The sequence below is a fragment of the Rhincodon typus genome, chromosome 29 (assembly GCF_021869965.1).
Source record: "Rhincodon typus isolate 14 chromosome 29, sRhiTyp1.1, whole genome shotgun sequence".
Taxonomy (NCBI): Eukaryota; Metazoa; Chordata; class Chondrichthyes; order Orectolobiformes; family Rhincodontidae; genus Rhincodon; species Rhincodon typus.
This window is the reverse complement of record NC_063360.1, coordinates 23,965,131-23,984,869: the sequence shown is the minus strand read 5'-3', so window position 1 is coordinate 23,984,869 and position 19,739 is coordinate 23,965,131. Positions and strand designations below refer to the sequence as shown.

The window sequence follows — 19,739 nt, the reverse complement described above, 5'->3', positions numbered from 1 at the left end:
CTTCAAAATCTCCCCTCCCCCTACCGCATCCCAAAACCAGCCCAGCTTGTCCCCGCCTCCCTAACCTGTCCTTCATCCACCTCAAGCCCCACCCCCATCTCCTACCTACTAACCTCATCCCGACCCCTTGACCTGTCCGTCCTCCCTGGACTGACCTATCTCCTCCCTAACTCCCCACCTACACTCACCTTTACTGGCTCCATCCCCGCCTCTTTGACCTGTCTGTCTCCTCTCCACCTATCTTCTCCTCTATCCATCTTCTATCCGCCTCCCCCTCTCTCCCTGTTTATTTAAGAACCCGCTTCCGCTCCCCCATTTCTGAAGAAGGGTCTAGGCCCGAAACGTCAGCCTTCCCGCTCTTCTGATGCTGCTTGGCCTGCTGTGTTCATCCAGCTCTATACCTTGTTATCTCAGAATCTCCAGCGTCTGCAGTTCCGACTATCTCTGAAATAATCTATTAATCTCAGTTTGGAAATTTTCAATCAATCTCCACATTCCATGTTGACCTTTTTTCTTACAACACTGTCCTCTCATTACATTACTCGTTAGATTTCGGTTTATTTTATTCTTTGATTTCTTTGGCATGCAGATGCATTGGCATCATTATCATCGTCAATGTTGAATACAAACCATTTTGAGAGCGCTGTATTTGGAATTGACCCCAGATAGCCCAACTTGTGCAAGGAGATAAATTATAGAGGTAGGAAAGATACCATGAAAGAAGTGTTGCAAAGCAAGTGTGAAGGGATTAATAAATCAGTTACCTGAGGCCAGGACTGGTCATAACTTCAGGCACATTTATTTAGCTATGGCTGGTTGAAGGGCTGTAGTGAGAAATTGCATTCACTCAGATGGATCTTAAAAATACAGTAGAATAGCTTATTATTAAAAAAAAGCTAGAATATGTCTGGGTGATTGGATAATTAAATATTTACTTGGTGCAATAATTTTTGCATTTCTTTCAGCTTCCAGTGAATTGGTTTTACAGGACACATCAGTGGGGAAACGTGTATGTTGACACAGAGGCTGGCTGACCCTGATAATTCATAAATGATGAGTGCACAACTTTCATGACTGAGTAATGAAACAAAATATAAAACTATGCTGTAATGCTTAGTCAGATCAGTTAATGCTAGTTTATAACAGAATATTTATTCATAGAACAATTCATTTTTGGAAACGAATATAGAGTAGCAGCTTTATTGAGGAAGTGAGCTGTCATCATCAACCAACAGAGGTAGAATTGAGCAGCTCTGGCCAAGCCTAAGATGTAATTCCTGTAATCACTTCCATGTATCCATTTATCATCATTTATTTTTGTGATATTTTCACAGGTTAATTTTTTACATATGTCAGAAGGAGACTCAGAAGGTTCAGTTTTGTGGCCCCTTCATGGCATGTTTGGAGACAGGAAGAGCATTTAATTAGATTGGATAGAGAGTCCACTGTCTCATTAAGTCAGGGCAGAAAGACCCATGGCCAAACTGCCTACCCCTCCACCAACTGAGGCCCTTAATTGGGCAATTCATGACCACTGAACGGCCTCATGCCAGTGGGCATTAAACCAGTAGTAAGTGGGCCTGCTAACATGCACCATGCGCAATGGGTAAAACTGTTTGCTGCCCAGAGAGGTGTGACGTTGGGTGGGCAATGGTTAGAGGAGGGTACCTTGTCCAAAGTCTCTGTGAGGGAAATGACATTGCGAAAGGGGGAGGTATGCTCCAGTGCATTGTGTTGATTGTCCTTCCACCCCTTTCCCAACAAGATTGTGAAGCCCCTCCTGCCATTAACCACCCATGGCCTCGCTCGCTTTTCAATCCAGAGCCTCCATTCCACGTTTTTCCGGTAGCACCCATGGCCTCCCCTATAGCTGTGCTGCCCTCTGCTTAGCCAGCGGCTTTCATGGAATCATAGAATCCCTACAGTGTGGAAGCAAGCCATTTGGCCCATCGAGTTTACACTGACCTTCCAAAGACCATCCCACCCAGAACCATCCTCCTATCCTATCCCTGTAACCATACATTTCCTATGGCTAAACCACCCAGCCTGCACATCCCTGGACAATATGGGGCAATTTAGCATGGCCTATCAACCTAACCTGCATATCTTTGGATTGTGGGAGGAAACCAGATCACCTGGGGGAAACCCATGCAGACACAGGGAGAATGGGCAAACTCCACACAGACATATCTGGCCAGGTCCAACCTCGATATTCCCTGCCCCAACCTAATTGGTGTGAATAGTGAAGAAGGAAACACTGTACTGCCTACTGTCTCATGGGATTAAGTAGACATGTCGTCCCAACCTGCCAGCTCACTCGTGAGTTCGGGGGAACTAAAATCCACTTATGTTGCTGTTTTTAATTCTTGTACTGTGGCCTATTCCTGTATGTGGAATATGTGATAAGGACCACCCTCTGAATTTCTGCTTCAAATATAATTCAGGCAGCCCACACCTACATAATTACTTTGCTCAAGTGAAAGTTAAATTAACATCTTAGTTAAGATCCTTCATCAGGACTCAAGAGCCTCCACCCAAAACATTGTTTTTCACTTTCAGACATTGAATGCTTTTCCAGTATTTCTATTTTTGTTTCAAACTTTCAGCAGTCCATATTTTTCATCCTAGCTCCCTATTCTGCTGCAACTTCTTTTCTCCCTCCCTCTGATCTTTCGATATTCTCCCCATTATAATTGCAGTTCTCCCATAGAATATGATGGATAGATTGTACCTGACAGCAGTTTCAGGGCAAACTCCCTTTGGTACTTTCACTTCTTTTCCTTGAAAATAAACCTTTCACATTCTTAATGGGCTATACAATAATTGCAATTTGCTTCATTAATTCTATACAAAATATGTGCTTCTTCATCGTGTTTCAACTGTATAACATGGAAATTGGTATTATTCTTGGAATTGGTACTATATCTTTTCAAAGCCAATTCTTCCAACTGCTACACACCCTGAGAACTAGTGTCACAAGCACTGGTTAAAAGCAAAGCATACTATAAATTAAACTCTAATTTGTAGACAAGGTATGACAAGATTATTTTTCATAGCAAGATGCCTGGCTGCTTTATGCACAGTATAATAAATTATAATGCTGCTTATTTTGCCCCAAGACTTGAGACCAAATCCAGGAAGGGACATTTCTTTTATTAGGGATTTTAACTCTTTAGTCAATGTATTGGAACTAACACTGTATAGTGGGAAAATGCTTTCACATTCATATCTCGTCAACTGGGTAAAAAAAACAGCCCTGAAATTTCACAGGGATTCTTCTGATCTCCCACCAATAAAGCAGACAGCCCAGAGAAATGCCAGATAATGGCTACTTATGTAATTTTCCAGAAACATCTTCTCAGGTCTTTGAACTTAGTTCAAGCATGAATAGGAAATGTAGAAACATGGAAACATAAAAGATAGGAGCAGAGGAGACCATTTGGCCCTTGGAGCCTGCTCCACCATTCTTCACGATCACGGCTGATCGTCCAACTCAATAGCCTAATCCTGCTTTCTCTCCATAACCTTTGATCTCATTCGCCCCAAGTGCTATATCTAGCCGCCTCTTGAATAGATTCAATGTTTTGGCATCAACTACTTCTTGTGATAATGAATTCCACAGGTTCACCTCTCTTTGGGTGAAGAAATGTCTCCTCATCTCCATCTTAAATGGTCTACCCCAAATCCTCATACTGTGACCACTAGTTCTGGACACACCCACCATCGGGAACATCCTCCCTGTCTAGTCCTGTTAGAATTTTATAAATCTCTATGAGATCCCCCCTCATTCGTCTGAACTCCAGCGAAATCAATCCCAACCGAGTCAATCTCTCCTCATATGTCAGTCCCGCCATCTCCAAAATCAGCCTGGTAAACCTTCGCTGCACTCCCTTGGGAGCAAAAGCATCCTTCCTCAGAAAAGGAGACCAAAACTGCACACAATATTCTAGGAGAGCCCTTAAATCCACAAAGTTCTGGGTCTTTAGAAATAAATCAAATTAATTGCAATTAAACATATTTTCACACCTTTCAGCATTTATGTCCATCAAAAGATAAAAACAGAAAATCTGCAAGGATGTTGCATTCCTGATGACTGCATGCTAATATAATTGGACTTCACTGAAATGCCTTAAATGGGGGAACATCTGCCCTCCACTCACGTTCAAGACTTGAATGTGAGTAATTGTCATTTGGCAAGACAATATCTTGCATGAGGAACTGCAGCTCTCCAAGAGTGACAAGGGGGTAGGAGTATGGTGGAGAAAATCTGGAGGAAAAATGACATGGCTGAGATCTTCCATGGAGCGACAATCATTATCAGCTTGGCCCTTCGCTTGAATGTTTGTCCACCCCAAAACTCTTCCAAATATTTGGCAAGGTCTTTTGAGTCCAGTTTCTTGGAAAATATGGAGTGCATTGTCCCATGGAAAGAACCATCATAGAATTGTGATGTTGAAGAGAAGATTAGGCATGCCTCCTTTTTTATGTCATTAGCTGCTATTAGGTAAGCGTAAATGTCCAGTGTAAATGTTAGTAAGTGGGTAACTGAATGAATAAATGATATGAGTTGGGTGATAGGTTGTAATAAAAGGGTAGGGTGGCAGATGAGTGGCGTGGTGGGAGGCTAAGATGTAAGATGGGTAGGATAGTAGGTTGCTAAGGTGGTTAGGTTGCTTGTTGAGGAAGGTGGCATTTGGGTTAGTAGCAGGTGAAGTGAATGGTAGGTGCTCAGGATGACAGACGGATTGAGTGGCAGATGTGAAGAATGCCAGGTGAGTGGGTAATTGGGTTTGGAAGTTGGTCAAGTTGTGGGGGCTAGTCACATCAGGTTAGGGGATTGTTAGGTCCTCAGGCTGGTCTGGTATTGGAGAGACTTGTGAGGTCACACTGGCAAAAAGTCAGTTGGGGATAGTAGTAGTCAGGTGGTGGGGGTTAGTCAGATAGACTCATCGAGTCATACGGCATGGAAGCAGACCCTTTGGTCCAATTTGTCCATGCCGACCAGGTTTCCCATATTAAACTAGTCCCATCTGCCTTTGTTTGGCCCATATCACTCTAAACCTTTCATATTCATGTAGCCATCCAAATGTCTTTTAAATGTTGTAACTGTATCTGCATCTATCACTTCCTCTGGCAGTTCATTCTATATCAGATGGTCAAGATAAGGCAGAAAGTCAGGTCAGTTTGGATCTGGGAGAAAGTTGGCAAGTCTCTGTGGGGGGACTAGCCTGGAATTAGAATTAGAATTAGAATCCCTACAGTGTGGAAACAGGCCCTTCGGCCCAACAAGTCCACACCGAACCTCAGAGCATCCCACCCAGATCCATTCCCCTATGACCCACCTAATATACACCCTCTACCTCCCTGAACACTACGGGCAATTTAGCATGGCCAATCCACCTAACCTACACATCTTTGGACTGTGGGAGGAAACCGGAGCACCCGGAGGAAACCCACGCAGACACGGGGAGAATGTGCAAACTCCACACAGACAGTCGCCCAAGGCTGGAATCGAACCCAGGTCCCTGGCACTGTGAGGCAGCAGTGCTAACCACTGTGCCACCGTGTCGCCCTGAAGGGACATAGTTAGGAGACAGTAGGGCAGGAATTAAAGTGACTGATTGAGGTTTAGGTAAGTGATTAGAGTGATTTAAGGCATGATTTTTCTGTCTAGTGTTTCCTGGAGAACTGTACAGGGAGGTACATTGGAACTGACTGAAGTCTCCAACTGTACCTCAGTGTTAATGCCTTTTGTAAAGAATCCTGGAGAGCAGGGCGATTGTCCATCAGACATCAAACTGCCCTAGTGTTCTTTATGTGACTCAGTGTCAAATTTTATTTTGTAACAAACTCATGATGTGACAAAAGATGCTTTACTACATTAGAAGCTATGTAAACGCAAAATGTATTTGTTGAGACAAATTTGAATCCCGGTCAGCCATACATTATTACTTGCATAATCCTTGTCAGCAGAACTATAGCAAGAACTGATAGATGGGTTTGAAGATTAACTGACTGTTTTGACTGCCAATAATGTCACGTTAAAGACAATGGCCTGCTGTGCAACTGAAGACATGATTCAAATATAATCAGAGCTAAAGATGTTAGTAACTGTATTCATGCAACCAAAGGTCAGTGAGCAATTAAAAATAAACACCAATCCATGTACCCAGTTTCCTAAACACATTTACTTCAAGTCTGTAGTTGGCTTATTTAGAAATAAGAAGGAATGAAAGGATAACTAAAGTAAAAAATAAACTGAGCTGGAAATAAAGGCAAATGGGTAAATTTTAAAAATGGAAAGAGTTGCATTTATATAGTATTCTATCATGTTGCTCAGAAGCAACTTGAAATATTTTAACGTGACTATACAGGCAAACATGGCAGCTCTGAAATACACAGTAAGATACACCATCAGATTGACAGTGCTTAACGTTGATAAAATTTAAAAATTGATTGGTTTTTGGTGTGCTTGCTCAGGAAGGACTGTTGTTGGGGATCCTTCTGTTCTCTGTAGATTATTTGGAGATCTCACCATCTATTTAAACAGAAAAATGAGACTGCAATTCAACAGTCAACCTGAAGAGCAACATCTCCAGCATTGTAGTTTAAGTGATAATAAATAACACTTTCATTTAATAGTGCTTTTAACATAACAGAATGTTCCAAGACACTCCACTGGAGTATTATCAAATGTAATTTAACATCGAGCCTTATAAAGAGATATTAAGGCATTCTGCTAAAAGCTAAGTCTCAGATATAGGTTTTGAGGAGAGGAGCAGAGAGATGCGGAGAGCATTAAGGAGGAATTCTAGAAGGTGGGGACTAGATAGTTGACTGTACAGCCACCACTTATGGGATAGAAGTCAAAGTTAAGCAAGAGGCCAGAATTGAAAGAGCACAGATCTCAGAGGGTGTAAGACTGGAGGAAGTTACAGAGACAGGACATGCAAAGGCCATGGAGGATTTGAACAAAAAGGTGAGAATTTTCAATTTGAGACATTGCTGGACAAAAAGCCAATATTGGTCATGACACAGGAATGATGCAAGAACGATATTGGATGAACATTAGAATACCAACAGCAGAGTTTCTGAAGGAGCTGAGGCTTATGGAGTGTAAAAAGTGGGAGACCAGCAAAGAGAGTGTCAGAATAGTTCAAATAATTATTTTAAAATACCTGATCCAGCTATTTTCTGACCCAGAGGCAAAAATGCTAGTAGCTGAACCATGCTCCACGAGGGAGCATCGATAAAAAAAGATAAAAATAATACATGATCAATTTATTCAAATATCTCAGCTGGCAAGGGAAAAAGCAGAGCCACAAATCAGCCAATCCAACATTGTCAGCAATGGTGGCTTTATTATAGGTACTATGAATATAAAGGATAAAAAAAGTTCTTTTGAGTTCAGGTTGGTTATTAATAAGTAAATGTCATTTAGAAAAAGAAACATAGAATTGGCAATTATGAAGTAAAATTTATTTTTAAATTTCAGAATTAATTTGATTCTTTTACAACGTGAAATAATATATTTGAAAGAAATTACAAGTCAGAAATGACAACCTTTTCCTCACAATAGTAGAGATTCACCAATTCTCCTATGGGGGACAAGATTGACCAAAAGGGAAGAACTTGCTCTGTGTGCTACTTATATCAAGACTGTTAAACCTGGGGCAAGAATTTGGTCCTGGAAGCAGGCAGGCAAAGCATTTCCTGAAGTTGGCTGATGTGTCGGCTCCCCGACAGTGTCTGACTCCTGAAAATTTCCTGGGTGCAGGTTCAAGCGGGGAACAGATCACAAGCAGTGGCTAGCTTGCTAACGCAATTAAGATACTAATTAAAATCACTGATCCACAACCAACCAGAATTTTCCAGTTGCACTCCCCACAACATCAAAAAAAACTTGACAGGTTGGGAGGCACCCTCCTGACAGATTGGAGATGAAAAGAGAAGGTGCTGGAGAAACTCAGCAGGTAATCATCATAGAATCGTAGAATCCCTATAGTGTGGAAACAGGCCCTTCGGCCCAACAAGTCCACACCAATCCTTAGAGCATCCCACCCAGACCCCATCCCCCTATTACCCACCTAATCTACACATCTCTGAACACCACAACATCTGTCCAGCAACACCTGTGAAGAGAGAAACAGACTTAGAATTTCAATGCCAATATAGTACCCAGGGGTGTTTAGGTTAGGTGGGTTAGACATGGGAAATGCAGGAATAGGGGAATGAATCTGGGTGGGATGCTCTTCGGAGGGACGGTGTAGACATGTTGGGCTGAATGGCCTGTTTCCACACAGTAGGGATTCTATGATTCTATGACTCTACTTCAGAACTGATCTAGACCCTTTGCTCCAGGATCACTTTGAGACCCCAATTTGGCTACACATTTGTGACCAACTGGGCCACAGAGTCAGCGTTTATAGGTACTCCCCTTTCACAATAGTGGCCTGGCAACCGTGGCCATTTCTTTTCTTCAGTTTTTCAAAACATGCCTCGATACAAAGGCGTCCTCTTTCTCCTTTACCTGAAACAGTGGGCTGAAGGACCTTCAGTGCTGGAATAAATACATAAACAGCTTTGAAAGCTCAACAGATCAGGCTGCTTTTGTGGAGAGAAAGTGTTAACTTTTCATGTTGATTCCCTTTCATCAGGACTGGACTGTGCAGCTTTCCATGCTGGAATGCTTCCTATTGGCCCTCCAACTTCAAGAGCCCAATGGCTCTTCTTAATTGGAGTTCGAGCACCCATTCTGATCAATAATTGTCCAATCCTGCAAAAATCCCCGTCAGCCAACTATTCCAAACACAGTGCAGAGGTCAACATTCTGCATTTGATCCTGACACTAAAGTCCTGATCCCAAAAGGAGCAGCGTGTCTCTTGTGTCAGTTGGAGATTGGAGGTTACTCACTTGCAACTAGAGTCAGAAGTTGATCTGTTCAAGTCAGCTGTGTCGTCTTTGTGCTGAGCTATTTAACTGAGGTTCCGGTGTAGCAAATGTAAAAGATTCCATAGCACTAATCGAAGAAGACCAGGAAAGCTCTCGCTGATGTTGTGTCAACATTTACGCCTCAGCCGGCAATGACAGTAGATTTTCTTGACATTATCACGTTGCTGTTTGTGGGACCTTACTGTCCACGAATTGGCTGCTGTGCTTCCTACGTTACAATGGACGCTGCTCTTCAAAAGTATTTCATTAGCTGTGAACTGCCAATCTGAGGCTTATCAACACAAGTCTTTCTTTTCTCGGGTATCTTAAGCAGGCTGATAATTCTGTTAAGTAAGGGACAGAGAACTTTTACCCAAATGCTTTAATCAAATTACTGAAAATACCCTCATCCCACATACCACCCCACCCCTAGGTACTGGATGGAATTTAATGTTGATGACAGGACTCTCGCATGTTGGCTGGAGAACTAGTGGGAGTCCTGCATCGTCTCCGTTGGGGAAGACCCACCAGAATTAAGCACCCATTGGGACATCATAAGGTGGAAGTGGGAAGGCAGTAGGATCTCCAGGCCTCACCCTCCAACCTGATAAAGTATACCTCCAGACATGTCGCTGGGGAGAAGGGAACAGTAAATTCCACCCGCTTGAACAAAACAGTAGGTGAGAGACATTACTAATGTATAAACCTTATTTTTTATGGAAAACAGGAACATAGTATTTATATTATAGAACGGCATTTGCGCTTGGGATAAAAGCACTGTTAGAGTGCTTCAGTAAGTGAAAGTTGTTTGTCATTAAAAAGCTTCGCCTTGCAGGCTACAAATTCCTATTTGCTGAGCACAGAGTCTGCTGCTCAATCAAAATTGGCTATTCAGGTTATACCCTGATGTGGTTTCTCTACCTATGCTTCTGCATTATTTTAAACCTGCACGATTGAACAAATATTTTATTCAATGATCAGTTTTGAAACAATCCAAATGTAATAGTGGTCAAAAAATAACTTCTCATATCCAGTATCAGTTAATTTTGTGTAGCCATCATAGATTGCAAGTTCAAGATTTTAAGAAAATTGTCAGAAACATTGCCTCTGTGAAATAGTAAAGCACCTTGAAAGAAACATTGACATCATTTATGCGAAAGGATGAGGAGAATCAACAACTCTTATTAGTTTCAAAAGAGACTGATGAACATTGGATGAAATTAGTTGCATTTCTACTCATAGCAGTCAAAATGGCCCAAATCCAATGACAGAAGAAATATTGTTATAATTGATGCAGGTAGACGACTAAAGGGTTAAAATAACTGGCTTACAAGGGGCCATTCAGAACTACAACTGACAGATGTTTTTTCCAACTATATTGGCATCTATTTAGTAATTTGGAGCAGAACACATGCACTAACAGTCTCTAATTCACAATCTACAATTTCCAACATGTACAACACCAGTAGGAACACTTAATGTAAATGTTCTTATAAATCTAAAAGGACATTTCTTTTGGGCAAAGCAAAATTTTATCAGATTGGAAAGACATGCTGAGGAATGTCCAGGGATAGATTACACTAAATTACCACAAACATAAATGTCTGAAATTAGGAACTGAGGGAACAATAACAAAATTGCTGATGAAACCAAATTGAATGATACGCCAAAATATGACAAGGAATATTTAAGAAACTGAATTTGGACATAAGCCAGGAAGGTAGGCAGGAAGATAGCAGATGTTGTTCCAATGTAGGAAAGATAAGAATCATCCGAGATGCCGAGCACATCATAGATAAGAGTTTTAATGAGGTGGTCATCACACCTAAGGTGCAAGCAGAAAGTAGCTGGGTGACCACCAGGAAAGGCAAAGGGAGTAGGCAGAGAGTGCAGGAATCCCCTGTGGCCATTCCCCTCGAAAACAAGTATACCATTTTGGATACTGTTGGGGGAGATGACTGATCAGGGGCAAGCTTCAGTAGCCAGGTCAGTGGCACTACGACTGGTTCTGGGGCACAACAGGAAAACAAAAAGGTAAACAGGACTTTAGTGATAGGAGACTCGATAGTTAGGGGGACAGACGGGAGATTCTGTGGCTGTAAATGTGAACCCAAGATGGTTGGTGTGTTGCTTTCCAGGCGCCAGGGTCCAGGATGTCTTGGTGCAGCTGCAGAATGTTGGTAAGGGGGAGGGTGAGCATCCAGAAGTCACTGTGCACATTGGTACAAATGACATAGGTAGAAATAGGGATGAGGTCCTGTGGAGTGATTATACAGAGCTAGGAAAAAAGTTAAAAACCAGGACCTTGACAGTGGTAATCTCCAGATTACTTCCAGTGTCATGTGCTAGTGAGGATAACAACAGAAGGATATGGCAGATGAATGCATGACTAGAGAATTGGTGCAGGGGGCAGGGTTTCAGATTCCTGGATTATTGGGATATTTTCTGTGCAGAGGTGACCTGTTCAAGAGGGACAGGTTGCACCTGAACTGGAGGCGGACCAATTTCCTGGCAAGCACATTTGCTCGTGCTACAAGCGAGGGTGTAAACTAGATTGGCAGAGGGGTGTGTCCTCAACAGCAGGGAGGCAAGTGCAAGACTGGAAGGAGATACAGAAATCAGAAATAGCAAGTTGAAGAGACAGGTCAGGCTGGAACACGAAAGGGAGCAAGGAATGCCTGTTGGATTAAATTGCATCTATTTCAATGTAAGAGGGCTGAGAGGTAAGGCTGATGAACTCAGGGCATGGATAGGTATGTGGGACTAGGATATCGTATCCATTACAGAAACATGACTAAGGGAGGGACAGGACTGGCAGCTTGATGTGCCACGGTATAGGTGCTTTAGGCGGGACAGAGGTGGACCAAAGAGGGTGCATTTTTGATTAAGGGGAGTATCAAACTTGAAAGCAGAATACAGGGTTAACGGAAAGATTCTAGGCAGTGTGGAGGAGCAGAGGGATCTTGGGGTTCATGTCCACAGTTCCCTGAAAGCTGCTACCCAGGTGGATAGAGTTATTAAGAAGGTGTATGGTGTGTTAGCTTTCATTAGTAGAGGGATTGAGTTCAAGAGCCGTGAAGTTATGTTCCAGCTATACAAAAGCCTGGTTCGGCCACATCTGGAGTATTGTGTCGAGTTCTGGTCACCTCATTACAGGAAAGATGTGGAAGCGTTGGAAAAGGTGCACAGGAGATTTGCCAGGATGTTGCGCGGAATGGAGGGAAGGTCTTACGAGGAAAGGTTGAGAGAACTAGGGCTTTTCTCTTTATAACGACGAAGGATGAGAGGTGACTTGATAGAGGTGTACAAAATGATCAGAGGTTTAGATAGAGTGGACAGCCAGAGACTTTTTCCTAGGGTGGAGGTAGCTATTACGAGGGGCCATAGTTTTAAAGTTTGTAGAGGTAGATATGGGGAGACGTCAGAGGTAGATTCTTTACTCAGTGAGTGATAGGAGCGTGGAATGTGTGGCCGGAGAGGGTAGTTGAGTCGGCCTCATTGAGGGCATTTAAGCAGCTATTAGATAGCCATATGGATGATAGTATAAGATAGCGGTGGTGGTTAGATAGACCTTAGGTTTAGGGTAAAAGTTCAGCACAACATTGTGGGCTGAAGGGCCTGTACTGTGCTGTACTGTTCTATGTTCTATGTTCTGTCACAGTAGTAGTCAGAGATGAAATAACTGAGGGGGATCATCCAGTGAGGCTTTGTGGTTGGAGCTAAGAAATAAGAAGGGGATGGTGACGTTATTGGAGTTGTACCACAGACCCCCAAATAGTCAATAAGAATTAGAGGAACAAATATGCAGGGATACTGGGGAGATTTGCAGGAGCAATAGCGTTGTCTTAGTGGGGAATTTTAATTTTCCTAACATTGACAGGGGCTGCCATAGTGTTAAGGACTTAGATGGGATGTTCCTGTAAGGGTGAAGGGCAAGGCTGGCAGGAGTAGGGAACCCCAGATAACAAGATTTATTGAACTTTGACCAGGAAGAAGAAGGAGACTCAGGTATAGGCAACTGGGATCAAGGGAATTCATGGAAGTATATAGGGGTTACAGGAGTTTACTGAAGGAGGAGGAAATCAGGAGGGCAAAAAGGGAGCATGAGATAGCTTTTGCTGAGGAGATTATGGTGAATCCAAAGAAATTCTTTAAGTGTATTAAAGGAAAAAGAATAATTACAGAGAGAATAGGACCCTCAAGGACCAAAGTGGATATGTATGTGTGGAATTGCAGGAGATGGGCAAGGTCCTCAATGAATATTTCTTCTGTGTTCACAGTGGAGAAAGACATGAAGACTTGGGAACTTGAGGAAGTTAGTGGTGATATCTTGGGGACAGTCCGTATCACAGTAGAGGAGGTGTTGAAAGTTTTAGAATGTATGATGGCGGATAAGTCTCCTGGTCCCGACCAGATATATCCAAGAACCTTGCACGATGCTAGAGAAGAAATTGCAGGGGCCTTGGCTGACATATTTGCATCTTCATTAGCCACTGGTGAGGTTCCAAAAGACTGGAGGGTAGCAAACGTTGTGCCCTTGTTCAAAAAGGGCTGCAAAAAGAAACCTGGGAATTATTGATCAGTAAGCCTAACATCTGTGTTAGGTAAGTTATTTGAGAAGATTCTGAGGGATAAGATATACATGCATTTGGAAAGACAGGGTTTGATCAGGAGTAGTCAACATGTCTTCTTGCTTGGGAGATCATGCCTCATAAATTTGTTAGAGTTCTTTGATGAAGTGACCAGGATGGTTGATGAGGCTAGGGCAGAAGACATATTCTATATGGATTTTAGTAAGGCCTTTGATAAGGTTCCACATGGTAGGCTGCTGTGGAAGGTTAGATTGCATGGAATCCAGGGAGATCTGGCAGATTGGATACAAATTAGCTTGATGGTAGGAAGCAGAAAGTAATAGTGGAAGAATGCTTGTCGGACTGGAGGCCTGTGACTAGTGGTGTGCCTCAGCAATCAGTGCTGGGCCCTTTGCTGTTGGTTATCTATATCAACGATTTGGATGAGAATGTACAAGGCATGATTAGTAAGTTTGCGGATGACACTACAATAGGCGGTATCGTGGAAAGTGAGGAAGGTTATCAGAAATTGCAGCAGGATCTTAATCAGCTGGGGAAGTGGGCTGAGAAATGGCAAGTAGAGTTTAATATATGAGGTATTGCGTTTTGGAAAGTCAAATCAAGGTAGGAGTTTTATGGTGAAGATAGGGCCTTAAGGAGTGCAGTGGAACAGAGGGACCTTGGAGTTCAGGTGCACGGTTCTCTGAAAGTGAAATCACAGGTAGACAGGGCTTTTGAGTAAAGAGGCTTTTGACACACTGGCCTTCATCAGTCAGGGCATTAAGTGCAGAAGTTGGGAGTTATGTTGCTGTTGTACAGGATGTTGGTGAGGTTGCACTTGGAGTATTGTATTCAGTTTTGGTCACCTTGCTGTAGAAAGGATGTTATTAAACTGGAAAGAGTGCAGAGGAGATTTTCTAGGATGTTGCCGGGACTCAAAGGGACTGAGTTATAGGGAGAGGTTAAACAAACTAGGACTTTTTCTTTCGAGCATAGGAGACTGAGGGGGGATCTTGGAGAAGTTTATAAGATCGTGAGAGGCATGGGTAGGGTGAATGCACTCAGTCATTTTCCAAGGGTTGGGCAATCAAGCACTAGAGGGCATCAGTTTATGGTAAGAGGCGAAAGAATACATGGGAACCTGAGGGGCAACTTTTTTACACAGAGGGTGGTACGCATATGGAATGAGCTGCCAGCAGAACTGGTTGAGGCGGGTACATTAACAACATTTAAAAGGCATTTGAATGAAGACATGGATAGGAAAGCTTTAGAAGGATGTGGCCCAACTGCAGGGAAATGGGGTGAGCATGGATGGACATTTTGGTCAGCATGGACCAATTTTGGCCGAAGGGCCTGTCTCTGTGCTCTAGGACTCTATGACTCTATAAGAAGACAGACTTAATCCTTGGGATTATATCTGGAGGAATGGAATCTAAAAGCAAGGGCATTGTAGCAAACCTTAAATGGGTAGCATTTGGAACATTTTGTCATTTCAAGCACTCCAACATAGGAAAGTTACAAGAATAATATATAAGGTGTCATCTAAAATTATTAGGATTTACTGGAGGTGAGCAGGCTATGGTTATGAAGAGAGACTTACGAAGATTGGAACATCTTATTAAAACTAGGAAAGTGATGCTGATCCAATAGAGGAACTCAAGGTCATAAAAAGCAAAACTGTGGAGGATGCAGCTCAAAGTAGAGAAATTTGAGGTAGTTCACTTTGGAGTCAAGAAAGAGAAAATGGAATATGTTCTAATTGGCAAAAGGCTAGAAACTGTAGACCGTCAAATAGATCATAGTGTCACTAAAAACTATGGCAAATACAAAAAGTAACCAAAAACATTAAGAGATTGACAGTCCCATGATAACCAATTATTTGCATGCTGCTTTCAGTCCACGCAGAGACCAGCATACTGCTGCTGAAGAATGTCAAATTCAGACAATTTGGTGTTCCAAAATCATAGCCGCTGCAACAGCATCATTTCACCTTTGACCATTAATGCCAGAAGGAATATGACTTGCACATTCCTCACTTCAACTCTGAATCTGCTTTGGGTTCCAGAGCTTCAGGAATAACAGCATAAAAATGATTGTTTCCGATTTCAACAGATGGACCGTAGATACTTTCATGTGATATTTCCTGTGTTTGTCAATTTAACAAAGCAGTAACTCATTTGAAATAGATGGATTAATACCACCACTAAAATAGCAACATTGAAATGCTAAACATTAAGCATTTGTCTAGTATTATCACCAACAGTTATTTCTGGGTGCATTTCACAGGACGTTCTCAGGAATAAGGTGTTGTGCTATTTTTAATTCAGGTAAAGCATGCAATCCCACACTGACAGTAAAAAATGCCTCACTTGACTTGGGTTAAGGATAGGACTGCAGTATTGTAGCTCAATTATCTAATCCAAACTTGCCATGAGTGCAGTTTTCCGGGAGGAGAACAGAAGGGCACAATTTACTCAATTGCTGATCAAGCTTAAAGTAGTGTGATAACCAGGCTGGTCAAAAGAAAAATCACAAGAGCTATATTTCCAGCAAGATCTGGCTCAAAGCAGAATGAAAACCTTTTCTTTTGTTCTGTTCCTCATTTAGGTACACTCTGACGGAAGGGGATTTTCACCATTTAAAGAATGCTCGATTAACTAATTTGCACATCTCACCTCCTTCACTGAAAATAGTTACAATTCACGAGTGTGAATCAAGTGAGAACAATAGCTTGGCAATGACTACCCAAGCTCCATCGTCCTCCAAAACCAACCTTTCCATTTTCCAGGCAAGTATCAGTTCATTGTCATGTTTGACCATATATTGCTAAGAAGAAATGCTGTGAAAGGAAAATGCCTTTAAAGTTGATTTCCAACGTTGCAACTAATATCTTTAAAAATATTGCACTGATTGAATTCTTTTATGTATTAAGTAAATAGTGTTTTGCTGACAGCCCTGTAATAAGTTGGTGTGTGCAGCAGCCTAGTAGCTGACATATAGGATGTTGCACTACTCATCACAATCCTCGCACATTTGAATTGTAACCTTAGATACCGTTCGGGTTTACCTGTAATCAGCAATGAGTAGAGAACCAGCAGTAAATTCCTCCAAGCAGAATTGTATTTGTGTAAGTATTGTACAAGGTGATAAATTATTGCAGAGGGAAGGGGGCAAGCAGCATTGATGACAGTAGTGACAATCTTTATGAAGTATTGCCAGTTGCATACAGCCTGGAGCAACAAGGACGCCTTAAATAGATTGAAATTTCAACAATACTGTTGATGTTATGCATATCATTTAATGTCCAGACTGAGAGGTATGAGGTAATATTGCCAGCCAGAGGAGTTTTTCATTGACGAACTGGCCCTACAGATTTGGCTTTCTTTTTATTTGAGCGACAGAAGAAAATAGCAAGGCAACATAATGGGCCTGAATTGGTTTGGTAGCACAATAACCAATTGTGTGCATTGGATATATTCCACGTTTGGCATATCTTATATCATGGAACATCTGTTTCAGTATTTAGAAATCTCAAATAGAAATATGTGAGGATAATCAATAAAGAATTTTTATAATTATAACAGTCAGAAAGGAAGGCTAAATACCTTATATTTAAAATTATTTGTCTATTACCTTTCCCTTTATAATATTTATTTGAAAATTTGGTGGCTAAAATTTAGTTATGAAGTAAATGGTGTAGCAGGCTCAGGGGCTGAATTGCCTACTCCTAGTTCTTATATTCTAAAAAAGAAGTAAGCAAAGCACTATCAAGGAAATGGCTGTAGAGATAGTGGAGGCATTGACTGAACTATTCCAGAACTCACTGGATTGTGGAAGGATTCCAGTGGTTTGGAATACTTCCAATGTGATGTCGTTGTTCAAAAAGACAAGGAGACAGAAAGCAAAAGTCTATAGACAAGCTAACCTAACATCTGTCATAGAGAAAAGGCTGAAGTTCATTATTAAGGAAGAAATATTGTAGCATTTAGAAAAGTTTAACACAATTGAATGATTTTTGTGAAAAGGAAATTTGTTTGACAAATTTGCGTGAGTTCTTTGATGATATAACAATCATAGTTGATAAAGGGGAACTGGTAGATGTATTGCATTTTGGATTTTCAGTTAAAACATTTAAAAGACATGTGGACAGGTACATGAATGGGAAAGGTTTAGAAGGATATGAGCTAAAGACAGGCAAATGGAAGAAATTTGGATGGGAAACTTGGTCGGCATAGACAAGTTGGACCAAAGGTTCTGTTTCCATGCTGTAAGACTCTATGACTCTGTGAGGTGCCACATAAAAGGTTATTGCTCACAGCAGTGGAGGTAATGTATCAGCATGGATTGAGGATTATTTGACACACAGAAGACAGAGATTTGAGATTAATAGGTCTTTTTCGGGTTGGACTTTCGTAACTAATGGAGTGTCATAAAGATCAGTCCTAGGGTCTCAATTATTTACTATCTATATTAATGACTTGGAGGACAGGGCAGAGTGCAATGTATCCAGATTTTCTCATGATATGAAAAGAGGTTGGAGGGCATGTTGTGATGAGGACATAGAGTCTGGAAGGGGATATAGATAGACTGAGTGAGTGGGCAAACTGACTCGAGGGAAAGAGTTTGGAAGCCTATGGTAAAAATGGATTTTGAGGAGGAAATCAAAGGAAGACAGAGAAACAGAGAGGCAAAAGCTTGTCAAATGACACAGGATGATGGCAAGCCATTCAACCCATCACACTTGTGGCGGCTGTTTGGCAAAGTTGTTAAACTCTTTCCTCCCTGGCCGTGAAGGATTTCAAACAAATTGAGCAAGGCTACTAAGGGCTGTGCAGCCAACATTGGGGCAAAATGATTGTTTCCAGCACTGATGATCAAATTATTAGCATATTTGCATGACATTCTTCCGTCCCCTGCAAAGGCGTTAACTCAATGGACAGAAGTAGGCTAATGTCTGATTAAAGTAACAAGAGAGAACTGTCACACCATTTTAAAATTACTCAGCTGCTAATGTCACAGATGATATTTTCTAGGCTGTATGTTATTCCAGGTTCTTGGGACTTGCAGATACAGATTTATTTTAGGAACTGCTTATTTTACATTTCAAACAGGTACAATGAAAACATCCAAAACGTTTCAAACTTAAATTATCACTGAAATTAATCTATGCGTGAAATACAATCTAAATAAACACAAGAGAGTTCCAAACAATTCATGTGTGCATATAATGGATTCAGGCCCAAGAAGATCACATATAGTGTGAATTGTAGGTAATGCATTAAAGCAATAATTAAGGCAGAGGCTCCAACTTAACAAATTGAATATACTAATTTAATGGAAGAATGCCAACTTGACTATGTTTTGTGTGAGGATGATTATGACAAGGTTCTAGCAGGTTTGAATTGATGCTATAAAATGAGATTGCTACAAGGCATGATTAAGTAGGAAGTCAAGGTAATTGAAATAATTAGCCCTTCATGTATGTTTGCCAATGATTGTAAGTGTTGATATTGCAACTCTGTTGAAGAAGGATGATCTGAATTATGTGATCACGGGCAGGTAATGTTCTGTTTCCAGCAAAGTGCATGGTCTTGGGAGAATCCGAATAATTTTGGATACCTTCTTCATTTGTCTAAGTTCAATCAAATGTTTTTGTTTGCACCATCCCTGATAGTCAAAAAGGTGAGTTTTATTTGAGGGGAAATGAATTCCTTATCAAGTGAGGTGTGACTTTAAATTATTCCCTTCTCAATGAAATACCAGTGCTCTGACGCAGGATGTTGTTAGAAATAAATGGAAGCTGGCTGATAAATATTCATTTGATGGCATAGTTACACAAGTGAAATCAGGTTCTGAAAGTCATAGTGCATCATCAGTTCACTTAATGAATTGTTGAAGAATTAAATTCAACCTATTGTCTTTGAGAGAGTATTTTCAACCATTGCTGTCACATAGTGGTTACTTTCTTCAGGGTTTCTTTTTCTTATTCCCATCTGATTCCTTTGGCTATCTGTCAAATCACTGACATCTAACTCTCAAATACGATTTTATTATGACTGATGAGCAAAACATACTAGATATAGTTAAGGAAGGGAGAGAAACTTGTTTGCATAAACAGTGCTACACAGCTTCGAGATAGTAAGGTGTAGAGCTGGATGAACACAGCAGGCCAAGCAGCATCAAAGGAGCAGGAAGGCTGACGTTTTGGGCCTAGACCCTTCTTCTGAAGAAGGGTC

At 41.4% G+C, this 19,739-nt stretch overlaps 1 protein-coding gene across 6 annotated transcripts in view; it reads left to right on the top strand.

Annotated features, from left to right (window-relative positions):
• cbarpb (CACN subunit beta associated regulatory protein b) overlaps positions 1 to 19,739 on the top strand; it is a 193,963-nt gene that overhangs the window by 131,218 nt on the left and 43,006 nt on the right. For all 6 annotated transcript variants that reach the window (XM_048614165.1, XM_048614164.1, XM_048614162.1 and 3 more), the window contains one exon: positions 16,111 to 16,291. In XM_048614165.1, the coding sequence (XP_048470122.1) occupies positions 16,111 to 16,291 (181 nt within the window). The remainder of the gene's footprint in view (positions 1 to 16,110; positions 16,292 to 19,739) is intronic.